Source organism: Lampetra planeri, chromosome 64 (assembly GCF_965212315.1).
Source record: "Lampetra planeri chromosome 64, kcLamPlan1.2.h2, whole genome shotgun sequence".
Classification (NCBI taxonomy): domain Eukaryota; kingdom Metazoa; phylum Chordata; class Hyperoartia; order Petromyzontiformes; family Petromyzontidae; genus Lampetra; species Lampetra planeri.
Window position 1 is genome coordinate 2887138 of NC_136170.1, and position 18185 is coordinate 2905322.

General features: G+C 50.6%; 1 protein-coding gene across 1 annotated transcript in view; it reads left to right on the top strand.

Moving 5' to 3' along the window:
* Window positions 1-18185, top strand: part of LOC144737105 (ethanolamine kinase 1-like) — a 69506-nt gene that overhangs the window by 36788 nt on the left and 14533 nt on the right. Inside the window, exon 3 of the mRNA XM_078619780.1 lies at window positions 496-617. Coding sequence (XP_078475906.1) covers window positions 496-617 — 122 coding nt within the window. The remainder of the gene's footprint in view (window positions 1-495; window positions 618-18185) is intronic.

Here is an 18185-nt window from a genome sequence, read left to right on the forward strand (position 1 = left end):
CCCGCCTGCCCACCTGCCCACCCACCTGCCTACCTGCCCACCCACCCACCTACCTGCCTGCCCACCCGCCCACCCACCTGCCTACCTACCTGCCCACACACCCACCTGTCTACCTACCCACCCACCTACCTGCCCACCCACCCACCTACCTGCCCACCCGCCCACCCACCTGCCTACCTGCCCACCCACCTGCCTACCTACCTGCCCACACACCCACCTGTCTACCTACCCACCCACCTACCTGCCTGCCCACCCACCTGCCTGCCCACCCGCCCACCCACCTGCCTATCTGCCCACCCACCCACCTACCTGCCCACCCGCCCACCCACCCACCCACCTGCCCGCCCGCCCACCCACCCACCCACCCTGCTTGCCGGTGATTAGCTTTCCCCGCCTCGCGAAATGACACCCCGGGGAGTCGATCCGACCCTGTTTCTGCCGCTGACTCTGCTGCTGCTGCCGCTGCTGCTGCGGTGACGTGTCACCTTGCCGCAGGTGCTGCAGGCCTACGGCTGCGCGCCCAGCCTCTACTGCACCTTCCTCAACGGCCTCTGCTACGAGTTCATGCACGGCCACGTTCTCGACACGGCGCTGGTTCGACAGCCGGACATCTTCAGGTGACTTGCGCGCAGTAAACACTCGGCCGTCGCCGCTGCTCCTTCTATAGGAGGAATGGGCGAGATCCACTTCTGAACAGAGATAATTGAGTGGATTACGACATCTATTTTATTTCATTCCCCGCTGGACCGGCTGTCACATCTGTTTTACGCTTCGAATAGTTCAGCGTCGAACTCAGACCCATGTCTAGCAGGGAGCACGGGTCAAAGCGAAATCTGGACCGGGGCTTTGCCGATGCTGTGGGGGGGACGCCTGATGCCGCATTTGGCGGCGCGTCAAAAGATTCTGCGGCCTGGGAGTGACGCGCGGAGCCTCACGAATCCCACAAAACCCTCGACCGCATCGTCAACACGCCGCCGATGCTGATGCTGCGGTCCTTGACTCCTTTAAAGGAGGAAGGGACGAGATCCCCCACTCAGACAATTGAGCGGAGAACAACAACAACATCTAAAATCGCATCTCGAATCTGCCGCTATTCACCCATACGAAAGACGACGACAGGGAGAGAGCGGGAGGTTCTCTCTGCCTAATAAGCGTGGGCAGTTCGGACGATGATGAACGTGGTGTGTTGTAACCAGGCCACAAGTTGAGGCCTGTGAAACCATTGCTACTGAAGTGGTGGTGTGTCCTTCTCAGAATGAAGGGGGCCGTTTTTGGCTGATGGGGGGATGTGTCAAACAAAAAATGCATCTACTCTATGAGATCTCTTTTACCAGTGGCAAAATATAGTAGTAGGTTTTTACCCTTTTAAACTGGTACAAAAACATGATGCCTTGAATAAAGGTGTCAGTTTTGTACCAGTTTAAAAGGGTAAAAACCTACTACTAAAACATACATCGTTTCCCCCCCTCCCTCCCGTACCTTCTGAGTCGTTAATGATCTCATGTGCTATCTAGATTAGGATGTTTGCAATTTTTTTTGCAGTTGCTCGCTGTTTTCTGCACAAATGGATGAACGGGGGTTCTGGCTAGACCCTGATCCGGCGGGTCAAGTTTGAAGTGGAAAACCTTTGTTTGTCACTGTTAATGATTGTATTCTCTGATAGATGGCAATCGGACGAGCAGGCAATGTGCCTCTTTTCCCCCCCATATCACAGCTGTCCCCCTCCACGTGGAACACGGCAACGCCCATGTTGCCCATTGGCCGCGCACACCTCTTCTGGGAGGGCAAATAATCTTGGTCAGCAAAAAAGTCGCGACACAAGTCTGGAGCGGTTCGGACATTAGGTGACTCCTCAAAGTCCACGAGGGCTTTGCTTGAACCCAGTCCTGGTGAGGTGCCAGATGGTTACAGGCAAGGAGCGGTTTCCACATGCAGTGTCTCATCAGCAGCAGAGAGTCGAGCTTTGCTTGATCCCAGTGTTGATGAACTTCTGGGTGGTTACAGGCAAGGAGCGGTTTCCACATGCAGTGTCTCATCAGCAGCAGAGAGTCGAGCTTTGCTTGATCCCAGTGTTGATGAACTTCTGGGTGGTTACAGGCAAGGAGCGGTTTCCACATGCAGTGTCTCATCAGCAGCAGAGAGTCGAGCTTTGCTTGATCCCAGTGTTGATGAACTTCTGGGTGGTTACAGGCAAGGAGCGGTTTCCACATGCAGTGTCTCATCAGCAGCAGAGAGTCGAGCTTTGCTTGATCCCAGTGTTGATGAACTTCTGGGTGGTTACAGGCAAGGAGCGGTTTCCACATGCAGTGTCTCATCAGCAGCAGAGAGTCGAGCTTTGCTTGATCCCAGTGTTGATGAACTTCTGGGTGGTTACAGGCAAGGAGCGGTTTCCACATGCAGTGTCTCATCAGCAGCAGAGAGTCAAGCTTTGCTTGATCCCAGTGTTGATGAACTTCTGGATGGTTATCGGCAAGGAGCGGTTTCCACATGCAGTGTCTCATCAGCAGCAGCCAAGCTTTGCTTGAACCCAGTGTTGATGAACTTCTGGATGGCTATAGGCTGCCCAGATGGTTATCGGCACGGGCCTCTTTCGACATCCGTTGTCTCATCAGCACTAATGCTGGCACACCCGCCCTGCGCACCTCCCCGCTATCGGTGCTTGTCACCGGCCTGGGGGGTCAGGGGGTGGGCAGTGGCCCTGCTGACGCGGCGCCTGTCCACCTCGGTTACGTTTGCCCGGCGCGTGCGTGACGGTGGCCTGGCGGTGCACCCCGACCCCCTCCCAGTTTCGAACGGTTCAGCGCTTCTTCTGCGCTCGCCGCTGGACGTTGAGAGTCTGTGGCGGGCTGGGGCACGTGGGGGGTGGCGGGCTGGGGCACGTGGGGGTGGCGGGCTGGGGCACGTGGGGGTGGCGGGCTGGGCACGGGCAGGGGCTGGGGTCAAATTGCTCTAGCACGCGGACTTTGGAACTCGTCTTGAAAGGCCACAACGTTTGCCGAACGTTCCGTTCACGTTTGCGTGGCGGGGAGGGTGGGGGGGTGCGTTGGGGTTTGTTGTGAACCGGTGGCACGATTGATTTTTTTAAAAGAGCAGAAAGGGGAGAGTTTCTATTTGGTTTAGAAGGCTCGCCTCACCACCGCCGAGGGCGGAGGTGGGAGTGGCCGCATCTCAGCCAATGGCGTGGGGCACGGCACCGCCATGCAGCAGCAGCAGCTGCAGCAGATGCAGCAGATGCAGCAGCAGCAGCAGCAGATGCAGATGCAGCAGATGTAGCAGCAGCAGATTCAGCAGCAGCAGCAGCAGCAGATGTAGCAGCAGCAGATTCAGCAGCAGCAGCAGCAGCAGATGTAGCAGCAGCAGATTCAGCAGCAGCAGCAGCAGCAGATGCAGCAGATGTAGCAGCAGCAGCAGCTGCAGATGCAGCAGCAGCAGCAGCAGATGTAGCAGCAGCAGCAGCTGCAGATGCAGCAGCAGCAGCAGCAGCAGCAGATGTAGCAGCAGCAGCAGCAGCAGATGCAGCAGCAGCAGCAGCAGATGCAGCAGCAGCAGCAGCAGCAGATGCAGCAGCAGCAGCAGATGCAGCAGCAGCAGCAGATGCAGCAGCAGCAGATGCAGCAGCAGCAGCTGCAGCAGCAGCAGCAGCAGCAGCAGATGCAGCAGCAGCAGCTGCAGCAGCAGCAGATGCAGCAGCAGATGCAGCAGCAGCAGCAGCAGCATTTCTCACCTTCTCAAAGGGAAGCGTTCTGTGGCGTGGCTCTCAATGGGAGTTTGTTTAAGCGCGACGATCCCGTTAAACTTTTGGAACCGAATAGCTTTTATTTTGGGCAGGTAAGGGGCCATCCATTTGGTACGTGCGCAAAAACCTGTCAAAACTTGTGACCCCCTTCCCCTAATCCTACAGAACGGCCGATATTTAATCCACGCAGAAACGATCAAGGATTAATAATATTAACGTGTTTAAGCCAACGGTCCACCGCCTGACTATCTAACTCATTTTAAGGCCGATGTAGACAAATTATTATCGAGGCTTCACCCGCCCCCCCTCCGTTTACTATGCGTACATTGTCAGTAGACCCCCCCCCCCCCCATACGCAAGCGTACGGGTTTGGGTTAACCCCCCCCCCCCCCACTGACCTGCTACGTAGTTTTATTTTGTTTGTTCACAAGCGAACCTGTCCGTCGCAATCGGTAGCTCCGATGACCGCCGCTCACCATCGCGTGGAAATTCGGAGCAGCAGCCAAAATACTCTGAAGGCCGCGTGGCGTTGATTCTAAATGGAGAGACTTGCAAACTCCAAATATACAGGAGGCGTCGGGGTCGGGATTGAACCCACGCGACCTCCTGTACACCAGGCGAGGTCGTTAACATCTCATAGCTGCCGCGATGATGATGAGAGAGAGAGAGAGACTCCAAATATACAGGAGGCGTCGTGGTCGGGTTTGAAACCCACGCTACCTCCTGGAAATCCACATGAGCACAGGGCGAGCGACCATGCAACTCCGCCTGATGGAGACCGCTCGTGTTGCGATGGAAACGTCGTGTTTTTATTTTAATAAAACATTTTTTAAATGTTTTTATATTATTTACGTGACTTTACCTCATGCCAGCGGGCGTTCGACACTTCACGTGGCCTCAAGGTGCACTTGGCCTGGCACCAGCGTTGTGGTGACGTCACCGCCACTCAGTGGCGAATGGCGGTGTTTGTTGTGGTTGTGTGTGTGTCCAAATGGCCTTCAAAGGCGGCCGGGCGTGGTGTTGGACACCCACCCCCCCTCGTGTGCCGTGCCAGCCTAAATAGGTGCTCGCTAACAGCACTTGCCCCTACAGTCTGTTACAGGCTACATGGGGAGGGTCTTTGTCTTTGTATGTCGGTATGTGTAGGTAGGTGTGTGTGTGTAATGTGTCTCGGTCATCTCAGTCAGTCGACCCGTGGCACCTGCTGGGTCTGCCCCGTGACCTCCTGCCAGCGGGCGCTCGACACTTCACGTGGCAGCCTCAAGGTGCACTTGGCCTGGCACAAGCGTCGTGGCGACGTCACTGCCACTTAGTGGCGAATGGCGGTTGTTGTTGTTGTGTAGCGGTTTTCACGCGTTACGCTACGAACCCAGCAACACGCTCGCGGCCACCCACACCACCAGTGACGATTATCCAAACCGGTCCTGGGCCTCCCCTAGGTCGATTCGGCCTCGCACGAGTAGTACCTGGCGCGGTGTGTAGTAAACATCGCCGCTGGGGAGACAAAGGCAGCCGGGGTTTGGTTGCTTGCCGCCCCAAACGGTTAGCGCTACGCTGCGCTACGAACCCGGAGACCCGCGTTAGATTCCCGCTCACGGCCAACACCGGTGACGATTATTTGAACCGGTCCTGGGCCTCCCCTAGGTCGACTCGGTCTCAAATGAGTATCTGGTGCGGTGTGTAGTAAACATCGCCGCTGTGGAGACAAAGGCAGCCGGGGTTTGGTTGCTTGCCGCCCTAAACCTCTCGTGTGCCGTGCCGGCCTTCATATAGGTGCTGCTACTCGCTAACGGAACTTGCTTCGTCAGCCTGTTAAAGGCAAAACGGGGATGGGGGAGAAATGTTTTGGGTGTTTTTTTTTTGTTGTGTAGCAACCTTTTACGCACGAGGATTGGGAGGATTGGGAGGCGCGTCCATGGATGAGCGTCCACACGTGGTTTGAAATGAGCGAGAGGTTGTCTGTCGTCGTTACGAGAGTTTGGGGGGGGGGGGAGAGGCGATGGAGGTAGGGAGGGAAGTCCGATTGTGGGAGATCTTGCCAAGGGAAGAAGCAAGAGAGAGAGGAGTGTTGTGATCTGGTGTGTGTGTGTGTAGGTTGGTGTGTGTGTGTGTGTAGGTTGGTGGGTGGGTGTAGGTGTGTGTGTAGGTGCATGAGTGGATAGGTGGGTGGGTGAGGTGAGTAGGTGGATGAGTTGTTGTGACTGGTGGTGGTGGAACAGTGTGGTGGTGGTGGGACACAGTGTGGTGGCGGTGGTTGAACAGTGGTGGTGGTGGCGGTGGTTGAACAGTGGTGGTGGTGGCGGTGGTTGAACACTGGTGGTGGTGGCGGTGGTTGAACACTGGTGGTGGTGGTGGCGGCGGTGGTTGAACAGTGGTGGTGGTGGCGGTGGTTGAACACAGTGTAGTGGTGCCCTGTGGTGGTGCAGTGGTGGTGGTGGCGGCGGTTGAACACTGTGGTGGTGGTGGTTGAACACTGTGTAGTGGTGCAGTGTTGTGGTGGTGGCGGTTGAACACAGTGTAGTGGTGCACAGTGTGGTGCAGTGTGGTGGTGGCGGCGGTTGAACACAGTGTAGTGGTGCACAGTGTGGTGCAGTGTAGTGGTGGTGGTGGTAGTGTTGGCGCAACGGTGTACAGGATGAGAGGACACCGTGGCGGTGGGACCGAGTCCTCGACACGTGGGTGCGGAGGAGCGAACGAGTCAAGTTCACGGGGAGCGTAAACCGTGGTGGTGGTAGCAGCAGCGGCGATTTAGAAGAAGAGTGGTGACCCCGCGGGTGGGTGACCCCGCGGGTGGGTGACCCCGCGGGTGGGTGACCCCGCGGGTGGGTGACCCCGCGGGTGGGTGACCCCGCGGGTGGGTGACCCCGCGGGTGGGTGACCCCGCGGGTGGGTGACCCCGCGGGTGGGTGACCCCGCGGGTGGGTGACCCCGCGGGTGGGTGACCCCGCGGGTGGGTGACCCCGCGGGTGGGTGACCCCGCGGGTGGGTGACCCCGCGGGTGGGTGACCCCGCGGGTGGGTGACCCCGCGGGTGGGTGACCCCGCGGGTGGGTGACCCCGCGGGTGGGTGACCCCGCGGGTGGGTGACCCCGCGGGTGGGTGACCCCGCGGGTGGGTGACCCCGCGGGTGGGTGACCGCTGGATCATCAATCGACCGCACCGCACCGCCCCCCCCTGAATTATCTCCGCTACAGTGAGGCTCTCGCAGCGCTCGCTGTTGGCATTGGTAGCCGGGGGGGGAGGAGGTGGGGGAGTGCTTGAACGACTGCTGTTTGAACAATACTCAAGGCCACTTTTCAAAGTCGGCCGTGTGTTTGCGTTGTTCATAACGGACGGGCACACACGCGCTGACTTCTTAGCCCCCCCCCCCCCCCTTTGATGATCTCGTCCGATTTTGTTGTTTCTTTCTCGGCAAATGCGTGCAAGACTCTTCAAGGGCTTTGTCGGGGTCCCACCTTTTTAATCTTAACAACAACTGTCGAATAACAAGTCACAGCTAGTTAAAACCAATATTTATATGTAGAGAAGTGTTCCCACGGACGCACTCGGAGACGGAGGGTAGGTTAAGGGTTTTCGCCAGGGTTTATTAAAGCTCCTTCTTGGTTCTTTCGGTAAAGTCACGTAGAAGGGAAGTAATAAAATAATAAAAATAAAACATAATAAAACAATATAATAATATAATATTAATTTATTACTTCCCTTCTACGTGACTTTACCGAAAGAACCAAGAAGATGAATCCCTGCAGTCACGAAAGCTTTAAATCGAAATTTATTAAAGCTTATCATTAATACACAGCCAGGGTACACAACTCCCAGGGGTCTAGGGCTCCTACTCTGAGTCCCTGCCGGCTCGCTCCGGTCTCTCTCTCTTTCGTGTCGGATCGTGGACTCTGCCGACTCCACCGAGCGGAGAGAGAAGCACCTCGACGGCTGCTACCACCGGCTTCTCCCCAGCAGCATTAGCATCATCATTAGTAGCACTATCAGCAACAGCATCATCATCATCAGCTTCAGCATCATCAGCAGCAGAATCATTAGCAGCAGCAGCAGCAGCATCATCAGCAGCATCGGCAGCATCATCAGCTTCAGCATCATCAGCATCAGCAGCATCATCAGCAGCAGCATCAGCAGCATCAGCAGCATCATCATCAGCACCATTAGTAGCACCATCATCATCATCAGGGTCCTACTCTGAGTCTGGGTCCCTGCCGGCTGGCTCCGGTCTCTCTCTCTTTCGTGTCGGATCGTGGACTCTGCCGACTCCACCGAGCGGAGAGAGAAGCACCTATTCTTGGGTTTTTTTCGGTAAAGTCACGTAGGTAAGAAATTAAAATTAATTAAAGTAAAATAAAATAAAAATCATGACGTTTCGGAGGCAACACAAGCTTCTGTTTTCAGGTGGAACAGTCACAGCACGATAGCTGTATCAAGTGAGTGCTCTCACTTGATACAGCTATCGTGATTTTTATTTTATTTTACTTTAATTAATTTAAATTTTTTTACCTACGTGACTTTACCGAAAAAACCTTAGAATATGAATCCTTGCAGTCACGAAAGCTTCAAATCTAGAATCTTAGAATTTCTCTTTACTTGATACAGCAATGGTGCTGTGACGGTTCCACCTGAAGACGGAAGCTTGTGTTGCCTCCGAAACGTCGTGATTTTTATTTTATTTTAATTTTATTAATTTTAATTTTTTACCTACGTGACTTTACCGAAAAAACCCAACAATATGAATCCTTGCAAGTCACGAAAGCTTCAAATCTAGAGAAGCACCTCTACGGCTGCTACCACCGGCTTCTCCCCAGACTCACCTCTCTACCCCTCTCTCTACCCCTCTCTCTACCCCTCTCTCTACCCCTCTCTCTACCCCTCTCTCTACCCCTCTCTCTACCCCTCTCTCTACCCCTCTCTCTACCCCTCTCTCTACCCCTCTCTCTACCCCTGGTCTCCTCTTACTCTACCCGTTCCCACAGTGACCCCGCTTAGGTCACGGGGTCTCCCTTAAGTAGCCCAGGAGACGTGACGTCATCGCACTGAACGGGCACACCTGACGCCACGTCCCCATGTTACTCCTCTACATATACATACAGGTTGCTCACATTTTTTTTTTCTAACACTCGTATGGGACTATCGTTTTTAATGGGTAACGAACGGTTAATGCTGCACTGTAACACAATAACAAATCTTTATTAATAGCTTCGCAAAAGCCTCCAACTTGTTTCGCGCGCTCATCATTGTCAACGCGTCCCTGGAATCTTCTCCCAGGCGGTCTCCACAGCCCCGGAGGGCAGCACTTTTCTCGTGGAGAAGTTTCAAATTCTCTGAAGTGTTGACATTGTTTGAAGTTTTTCTCTGCTGGAACCTCCTAACAGTAAAAGGCTCTCAAGTCTCCAAAGTGGAAGCAATTTGTCTGCACTGTAACGCTGCTGCCGCCTTTCCACCCCCGTTTTCACAAGCCCTGCAGAGCCGGGTTTGTGGAAATTCCACATTCCTACGCTTGGTGCTTTCCCACAATTTGTATCTTGCCAGCTCGGGGTGGGGGGGGGGGGCCCGCTGAGCTTCTCCGTTACAGCTCCTTCGTCAGGAGCGCGGAGCTGGCGATGGCAAATGATAGTTTGCCGTCGCGTGGAACATTCTAGCAGCGGCCAATAAACTCTAAACGTGTGGCGACGTCCATTTCTAAAATGTGGTGGGGAGGGGTAAGCGGAGTATACGGAGGAAAAAATAACCACGCGACCACGGGGGCAGAGAGAGAGAGACACCGCAAACTCCAAATATACAGCAGGTGTCGGGGTCAAGATTGAACCCACGACCTTCTGTATACCAGGCGAGGTAGTTGACATCTCCTAGCCACCGTGATGATGATGATGATGATGAGAGAGACACCGCAAACCTCAAATATACAGCAGGTGTCAGGGTTAAGATTGAACCCACGACCTCCTGCGTACCAGGCGAGGTAGTTAACATCTCCTAGCCGCTGATGATGAGAGACACCGCAAACCTCAAATATACAGCAGGCGTCCAGGTCAAGATTGAACCCACGACCTTCTGTATACCAGGCGAGGTAGTTGACATCTCCTAGCCACCGTGATGATGATGATGAGAGAGACACCGCAAACCTGAAATATACAGCAGGTGTCAGGGTTAAGATTGAACCCACGACCTCCTGCGTACCAGGCGAGGTAGCGAACATCTAGCCACCGTGGCAGCGCACGCGCCCGGCATTATTGAGAGGTTCCTTCAAGTGCCCTCTCAATCCACACTGAGAGCGGACGGCACTTGGCCACCCCACTCTGCTGACCCGGGTGGACCGGGGGAGCGGGAGGGGGACATAGCTCCTAAATTTAAATTCCCGGAGCTGGAGATCAAATCAATACTTGGGTGTGGAACAAAAGTTGAATATGACACCGGCGGATGTTTTGGTTGAGCCGTGCGCGTTCGCTTTGGAGTGTGTGCCCTGGGTGATCGCAACTGAAGCTTTGTGCGAGTCTTCTAGTCACTGTGCGAGTCTTCTAGTCACTGTGCGAGTCTTCTAGTCACTGTGCGAGTCTTCTAGTCACTGTGCGAGTCTTCTAGTCACTGTGCGAGTCTTCTAGTCACTGTGCGAGTCTTCTAGTCACTGTGCGAGTCTTCTAGTCACTGTGCGAGTCTTCTAGTCACTGCGAGTCTTCTAGTCACTGTGCGAGTCTTCTAGCCACTGTGCGAGTCTTCTAGTCACTGTGCGAGTCTTCTAGCCACTGTGCGAGTCTTCTAGTCACTGTGCGAGTCTTCTAGTCACTGTGCGAGTCTTCTAGTGACTGTGCGAGTCTTCTAGTGACTGTGCGAGTCTTCTAGTCACTGTGCGAGTCTTCTAGTCACTGTGCGAGTCTTCTAGTCACTGTGCGAGTCTTCTAGTCACTGTGCGAGTCTTCTAGTCACTGTGCGAGTCTTCTAGTCACTGTGCGAGTCTTCTAGTCACTGTGCGAGTCTCGGTCGCTGTGACCCATCGCCTGAGCACACACGCACACACACTGGCGGAGCCAGTGGGGGGGGTGGGGTGGGGTGGCACGTACCCCCCCCCCACAATGAGGCGAACAAAATCCCTAATTTCGATGGGATCATTGGGGTTTATTAGTAATAAATCGGCATTTTGCGACCCCTACTGCCACTGTGTAGCATATTATGACGTGCCAGGGACTCTGTGAGATGATACGACCATAGTCTGAGTCCATAATGGGCAATAAGTAACGGCGAATCGGTTATAAGTGACTCACAGAATTGTGCGCAGTTGCGTATACAGTCCACGACTTCCCCGATAATCTTCTTGGTTCTTTCGGTAAAGTCACGTAGAATGGAAATATTATTATAATAATATAATATAATTTTTATATATATAATATAATATTATTTTATTGTTTTATTTTTATTTTATTATTTCCCTTCTACGTGACTTTACCGAAAGAACCAAGAAGAACAACTCTAGAATTTCTCATCGTTGGAGGGGTTGCCTCCCCCCCACCTGAAAATCCTGGCTCCGCCATTGCACAGGCACGTGATGTTTTGTGTTTGTTCGGTGTAAGCACGTGACTTGCAGATGAACATTTCCAAGAATAACAATGCACCACTTTTTAGACGGTCAGGCGCGCGGTTAATCCGCAAGTCGGACACACAACCCGCGCGCGGGTAAATCGAGGTCGTCTCGGCACGACGACGACGCGAGTTGACGGACTCGTCCCGTAGCCCGTACGGCAGAGGTCGCAACCGGGTACCCGATACCCGTACCCTACCCGATACCCGGCTACCCGTACCCGGGCGGGTACGGGTAGCCGTTTGCGACCCTGGTGCAGCCGGGTACGGGTAGACCGTGAGTCACTGATGAGTCACCGTTTGTCACTCATTTCCCAAAGTCTTGTCTCTTCTCACAATTCAAGTTCCTAGAATCAACCCACCCGCGCCTGCAACGTGGCTTCATCCCAGAGGTCGCAATCGGGTACCCGATACCCGGCCGGGTACGGGTAGGGTACGGGTACGGCTGGGTACGGGTACCCGTTTGCGACCCTGGTGCGGCCGGGTACGGGTAAGGAATCAAAACCCGTTAGCGACCTCTGCCACGCGGCGTCGTCCCTCTCCGTAGCCTCCTTAGCGGTGTCGTCGTCGTGGTAGTGCGGTGAGAGTGGGAGGCTCACGGGGGAAGCTGTGAAGCTGGGACGTGGACGAATGAGACTGCCCCCCCCCTCTCTCTGTTAGAAGTGGGGAGGTGGCCTTGTTGGCTGTGTGGTCGGTGACCTGAGGCCCCACTCCCCCCCCCGGCAACGATTGAGGACTCTGGGGTTTAAATCCCTGGGGTTTAAATCCCGGGGTTTGGACTCTGGGGTTTAAATCCCGGGGTTTGGACCCTGGGTTTAAATCCCGGGGTTTGGACCCTGGGTTTAAATCCTGGGGTTTGGACCCTGGGTTTAAATCCCGGGGTTTGGACCCTGGGTTTAAATCCCGGGGTTTGGACCCTGGGGTTTAAATCCCCTGGTTTGGACCCTGGGGTTTAAATCCCCTGGTTTGGACCCTGGGGTTTAAATCCCCTTGTTTGGACCCTGGGGTTTAAATCCCCTTGTTTGGACCCTGGGGTTTAAATCCCCTTGTTTGGACCCTGGGGTTTCAATCCCCCGGTTTGGACCCTGGGGTTTCAATCCCCCGGTTTGGACCCTGGGGTTTAAATCCCAGGGTTTGGACCCTGGGGTTTAAATCCCAGGGGTTTGGACCCTGGGGTTTAAATCCCAGGGGTTTGGACCCTGGGGTTTAAATCCCCCGGTTTGGACCCTGGGGTTTCAATCCCCCGGTTTGGACCCTGAGGTTTCAATCCCCTGGTTTGGACCCTGGGGTTTAAATCCCCTGGTTTGGACCCTGGGGTTTAAATCCCGGGGTTTGGACCCTGGGGTTTAAATCCCGGGGTTTGGACCCTGGGGTTTAAATCCCGGGGTTTGGACCCTGGGGTTTAAATCCCGGGGTTTGGACCCTGGGGTTTAAATCCCGGGGTTTGGACCCTGGGGTTTAAATCCCGGGGTTTGGACCCTGGGGTTTAAATCCCGGGGTTTGGACCCTGGGGTTTAAATCCCGGGGTTTGGACCCTGGGGTTTAAATCCCGGGGTTTGGACCCTGGGGTTTAAATCCCGGGGTTTGGACCCTGGGGTTTAAATCCCGGGGTTTGGACCCTGGGGTTTAAATCCCGGGGTTTGGACCCTGGGGTTTAAATCCCGGGGTTTGGACCCTGGGGTTTAAATCCCGGGGTTTGGACCCTGGGGTTTAAATCCCGGGGTTTGGACCCTGGGGTTTAAATCCCGGGGTTTGGACCCTGGGGTTTAAATCCCGGGGTTTGGACCCTGGGGTTTAAATCCCGGGGTTTGGACCCTGGGGTTTAAATCCCGGGGTTTGGACCCTGGGGTTTAAATCCCGGGGTTTGGACCCTGGGGTTTAAATCCCGGGGTTTGGACCCTGGGGTTTAAATCCCAGGGGTTTGGACCCTGGGGTTTCAATCCCCCGGTTTGGACCCTGGGGTTTCAATCCCCTGGTTTGGACCCTGGGGTTTAAATCCCGGGGTTTGGACCCTGGGGTTTAAATCCCGGGGTTTGGACCCTGGGGTTTAAATCCCGGGGTTTGGACCCTGGGGTTTAAATCCCGGGGTTTGGACCCTGGGGTTTAAATCCCGGGGTTTGGACCCTGGGGTTTAAATCCCGGGGTTTGGACCCTGGGGTTTAAATCCTGGGGTTCAAATCCCGGGGTTTAGACCCTGGTGTTTAAATCCCTGGGGTTTAAATCCCGGGGTTCAAATCCCGGGGTTTAGACCCTGGTGTTTAAATCCCTGGGTTTAAATCCCGTGGTTTGGACCCCGGGGTTTAAATCCCAGGTTTTAAAATATGACGAGTCAGCATTTTACTTTCGGTTCTGCGCGTTTTTTTTACGCGGCCAATAAATTCCCGGCTCCTTAGAATTTCCCTCCCCCCCACCCCTCCCGATTTTTTTTTAAATCACGGTTGGCTACGTACGGTGTGAAAGAAGTTTGACGTACAACATACATGCGTGTACAGTCAGCATACATGCAGTAGGTAATTGATTTTCCAGCGACTTCAGGGGGGAGGGGAAAGGATTTTCAACAACGCCGGATAATCGCTACATTATTAAAAAATAGCTTGTTTTTGCACATTCATGCACAACTTAATGTTTTAGTTGCCGTTAGTTTTCGAGTGTTTCGAATTTGTTTCACTCTGTGAAATTCGGCAGAAGTAATACAATCGCTCAAATGAGACAAATATCTCGATTTAAAGCTTCTTTCGTGACTGCAGGGATTCATCTTCTTGGTTCTTTCGGTAAAGTCACGTAGAAGGGAAATAATAAAATAATAAGACATAATAAAATAATTTCGATTTAAAGCTTCTTTCGTGACTGCAGGGATTCATCTTCTTCTGATGTTCGTAGCGATGCTACGAACATCAGAAAGAAGTGTACATCTGCTTCATAGATTACGAGAAAGCCTTTGACTCAGTCGACCACGACCGACTAGCTGCTCTATTAAAACAACTGGGACTAGATAAAAACGACATCAACTTCATCATTGCTCTTTATTGGAAGCAAACAGCCCAACTCCGATATGACAACGAATTGACAGATCCAACACCAATACAAAAAGGTGTACGACAAGGCTGCCCACTTTCACCCAGTCTTTTCAACATCTACTCGGAGCAGATTTTTGATCGAACACTAGCAGATAAAAACATTGGTATTAAAGTCAATGGACAATACATCAACAACATCAGGTATGCCGACGACACTGCACTGCTGGCCGATTCGGAACAAGACCTACAACAAATCTTGGACGAGGTTGCCACAGAGAGTCAAATATGGGGCTTACGAATTAATAAAAAGAAAACAAAGGTTATGAAGGTCAGCCGAACTACAAGCGAAATAACATTCAAGCTTGGCAGCGAAAAAATGGAACAAGTACACCGATTTAAATACCTTGTAATCATTGACGATCAGTTGAACCATGAAGTCGAAATCAAGAGCAGAATTGAACAAGCAAGGCAAGCATTTATTAAATGGAAAACACTCCTTGCAGACCGCAACTTGAGTACATCACTGAAACTGCGCACACTGAAATGCTACATCTGGTCAATTTTGCTGTACGGAGTAGAGACGTGGACATTGACAACAACAGCAACAAAAAGGCTCGAAGCTTTCGAGATGTGGCTGTATCGAAGAATGCTGAAAATCCCATGGACAGCCAAAACCACCAATACACAAGTTCTGCAAGATATGGGCACTGACAGGCAACTGCTGAAGACCATCATTAGCAGGAAGTGTTACTACCTAGGCCACATTGCCCGAAACGACCACAAATACCAGCTATTAAAGCAAATCCTGGAAGGAAAAATCGAAGGGAAAAAACGACGAGGACGGCCAAAAACGACATGGCTCAGTAACATCAAAACATGGCTACAATTAACAACAGCACAAACTCTACACGCCGTGCTAGACCGGGACCAATATCATCGTGAAGTCGCACACGCCGTTAGGCAGCACTAAAGAAGAAGGTTCTTTCGGTAAAGTCACGTAGAAGGGAAATAATAAAATAATAAAAATAAAACATAATAAAATTTCGATTTAAAGCTTCTTTCGTGACTGCAGGGATTCATCTTCTTGGTTCTTTCGGTAAAGTCACGTAGAATGGAAGTAATAAAATAATAAAAAATAAAATTAATATTTTATTATGTTTTCTTTTTATTATTTTATTATTTCCATTCCACGTGACTTTACCGAAAGAACCAAGAAAAGACAAATCCTTGGGTAGAAGGGTTACGGCATTTACCGTACCATACTTTTACCACTCCATCCTCTGACTCTGCAATGGGGTGATGTACACGGTACTATTACTACACTCTGGTTTCAACAACCATGATGTGTTGTCGTAGTAGGTTTTTACCCTTTAAACTGGTACCAGTTTAAAGGGTAAACACCTATTACTATATTTTGCCACTGGTAAAGGAGATGTCTCATAGTGTTAATGCTTAACCCGAGCTCTCAATACTCTGATAGTGCGCTGTTTTTTGAGTTGTACGCCTTTTGGCATCATCTGGTCCAACACCAATGGAGACTAGGCTCTAAGAAAAGCTGTCTCGGGTGTGGACAAATCAACTTCAAGGACAGTGCATATCATTATCATCATCAGAGTTGCTTCTTTTTGTTTGCATTTTGACTGCTTGTGTTGCGGTTATTGCAAACATGATGCCTTGTATAAAGGTGTCAGTTTTGTAGACAGTTTAAAGGGTAAAACCCTATTACTATATTTTGCCACTGGTAAAGGAGATGTCTCATAGTGTAAAAAAAACCATGATGTGTGTTTGACCATCGCCGCACTCGGTCGCAGCCTTTGGAGCGGTTTTGCCGGTTTTTGCCAATTCCGCTCTGAACCGCCGGACAATCGATGATAAAACTGTACGTGCGTTTCAGCATCTGCGCGTTCAGAGTGTCACGTGACCCAAGCCTCGTGCGGTTACGTCACGAGGCAGCGGTGAGATGCTGCCCCCTACTGCATTGTGGGACAGAGGGGCGAGTGACTGACTTGTAGAGATTTCGGCGGTAGCCCTGTGGGTCGTTCACTTCCAACAGAATTTGAGTTGTTCTTCTTGGTTCTTTCGGTAAAGTCACGTAGAAGGTGAAATAGTAAAATAATAAAAAATTAACATAATAAAATCAAACATAATAATAGAAGGGAAATAGTAAAATAATAAAAATAAAACATAATAAATTAAAACATAATAAAAAGTCACGTACAAGGGAAATAATAAAATAATACAAATTTAAAACATAATAAAGTCACGTAGAAGGGAAATAATAAAATAATAAAAATTTTACATAATAAATTAAAACATAATAAAATATTTTATTATGTTTTATTTTTATTATGTTGTTGGCGTTACACAACCTCACTAATTGGCCGTGTCGGGTGGTGGCGGGTTTCACGACACGTGTGTTTACGCGATCTCGCACAAGAGAGAATTATGCATTATGGCTGCAGGTATTGTGGTCTATGCAAACATGACTCCTTGTAAAAAAAGGTGTCAGTTTTGTTGCCAGATAGAAGGGTAAAAAAACAATCATCATATTTTTCACTGGCAAATGAGGTTCCAATGGTGTAAATGCTTGCCCCGAGCTCTCATACTCTGATGGTGCATTGTCTTTGAGTTGTGCGCCTTTTGGCGTCATCTGGTCCAACCCATGTGAGACTAGGCTCTAAGGAAAGCTGTCTCTGGTGTGGACCAATCAACTTCAAGGACAGTGCATACATTATCAGATTTGTGTTTTTTGCTTACATTACGACTGCAGGTATTGTGGTCTATGCAAACATGACTCCTTGTAAAAAAAGGTGTCCGTTTTGTTGCCAGATAGAAGGGTAAAACAACAATTATCACAAGAGAGAAACCTCTTGTGGATAGTATTGGTCGGGCGAAAGCTCACGGCTACGTGCTTTTAAAATGAATGAAGAGCGTTGTCTTCTTTGTTCTTTCGGTAAAGTCACGTAGAAGGGAAGTAATAAAATAATAAAAATAAAACATAATGAAATAATTTCGATGTAAAGCTTTCGTGACTGCAGGGATTCATCTTCTTGGTTCTTTCGGTAAAGTCACGTAGAAGGGAAAAAATAGAATAATAATAAAAAAACATAATAAAATATTACATTTCGATTGAAAGCTTTCGTGACTGCAGGGATTCATCTTCTTGGTTCTTTCGGTAAAGTCACGTAGAAGGGAAATAATAAAATGATAAAAATAAAACATAATAAATTAATTCTCACGACGTTTCGGCCACAACGCAAGCAGCCGTCCTCAGGTGAAGAATGTTCTTCAATTAGTGAGGTTGTGTAACGTCAACAACATAATAAAAATAAAACATAATAAAATATTTTATTATGTTTTAATTTATTATGTTTTATTTTCATTATTTTATTATTTCCCTTCTACGTGACTTTTATGTTTTTAATTTTTATTATTTTATTATGTTTTATTTTTATTATTTTATTATTTCCCTTCTACGTGACTTTACCGAAAGAACCAAGAGGATGAATCCCTGCAGTCACGAAAGCTTTAAATCGAAATGATATTGTTTTATTTGTATTATTTTATTACTTCCCTTCTACGTGACTTTACCGAAAGAACCAAGAAGATGAATCCCTGCAGTCACGAAAGCTTTAAATCGAAATTTTATTGTGTTTTATTTTTATTTTATTATTTCCCTTCTACGTGACTTTACCGAAAGAACCAAGAAGATGAATCCCTGCAGTCACGAAAGAAGCTTTAAAGCGAGAAGCGTTGTCATCGTCCACTTACACATTCTGCCGCTTGATAATTATTCTAATATTTTATCTCCGTCGCGATGGGGAGCTGGGGGAGCTGGTGGGGGGGGGAGTAGTTTGTGATATT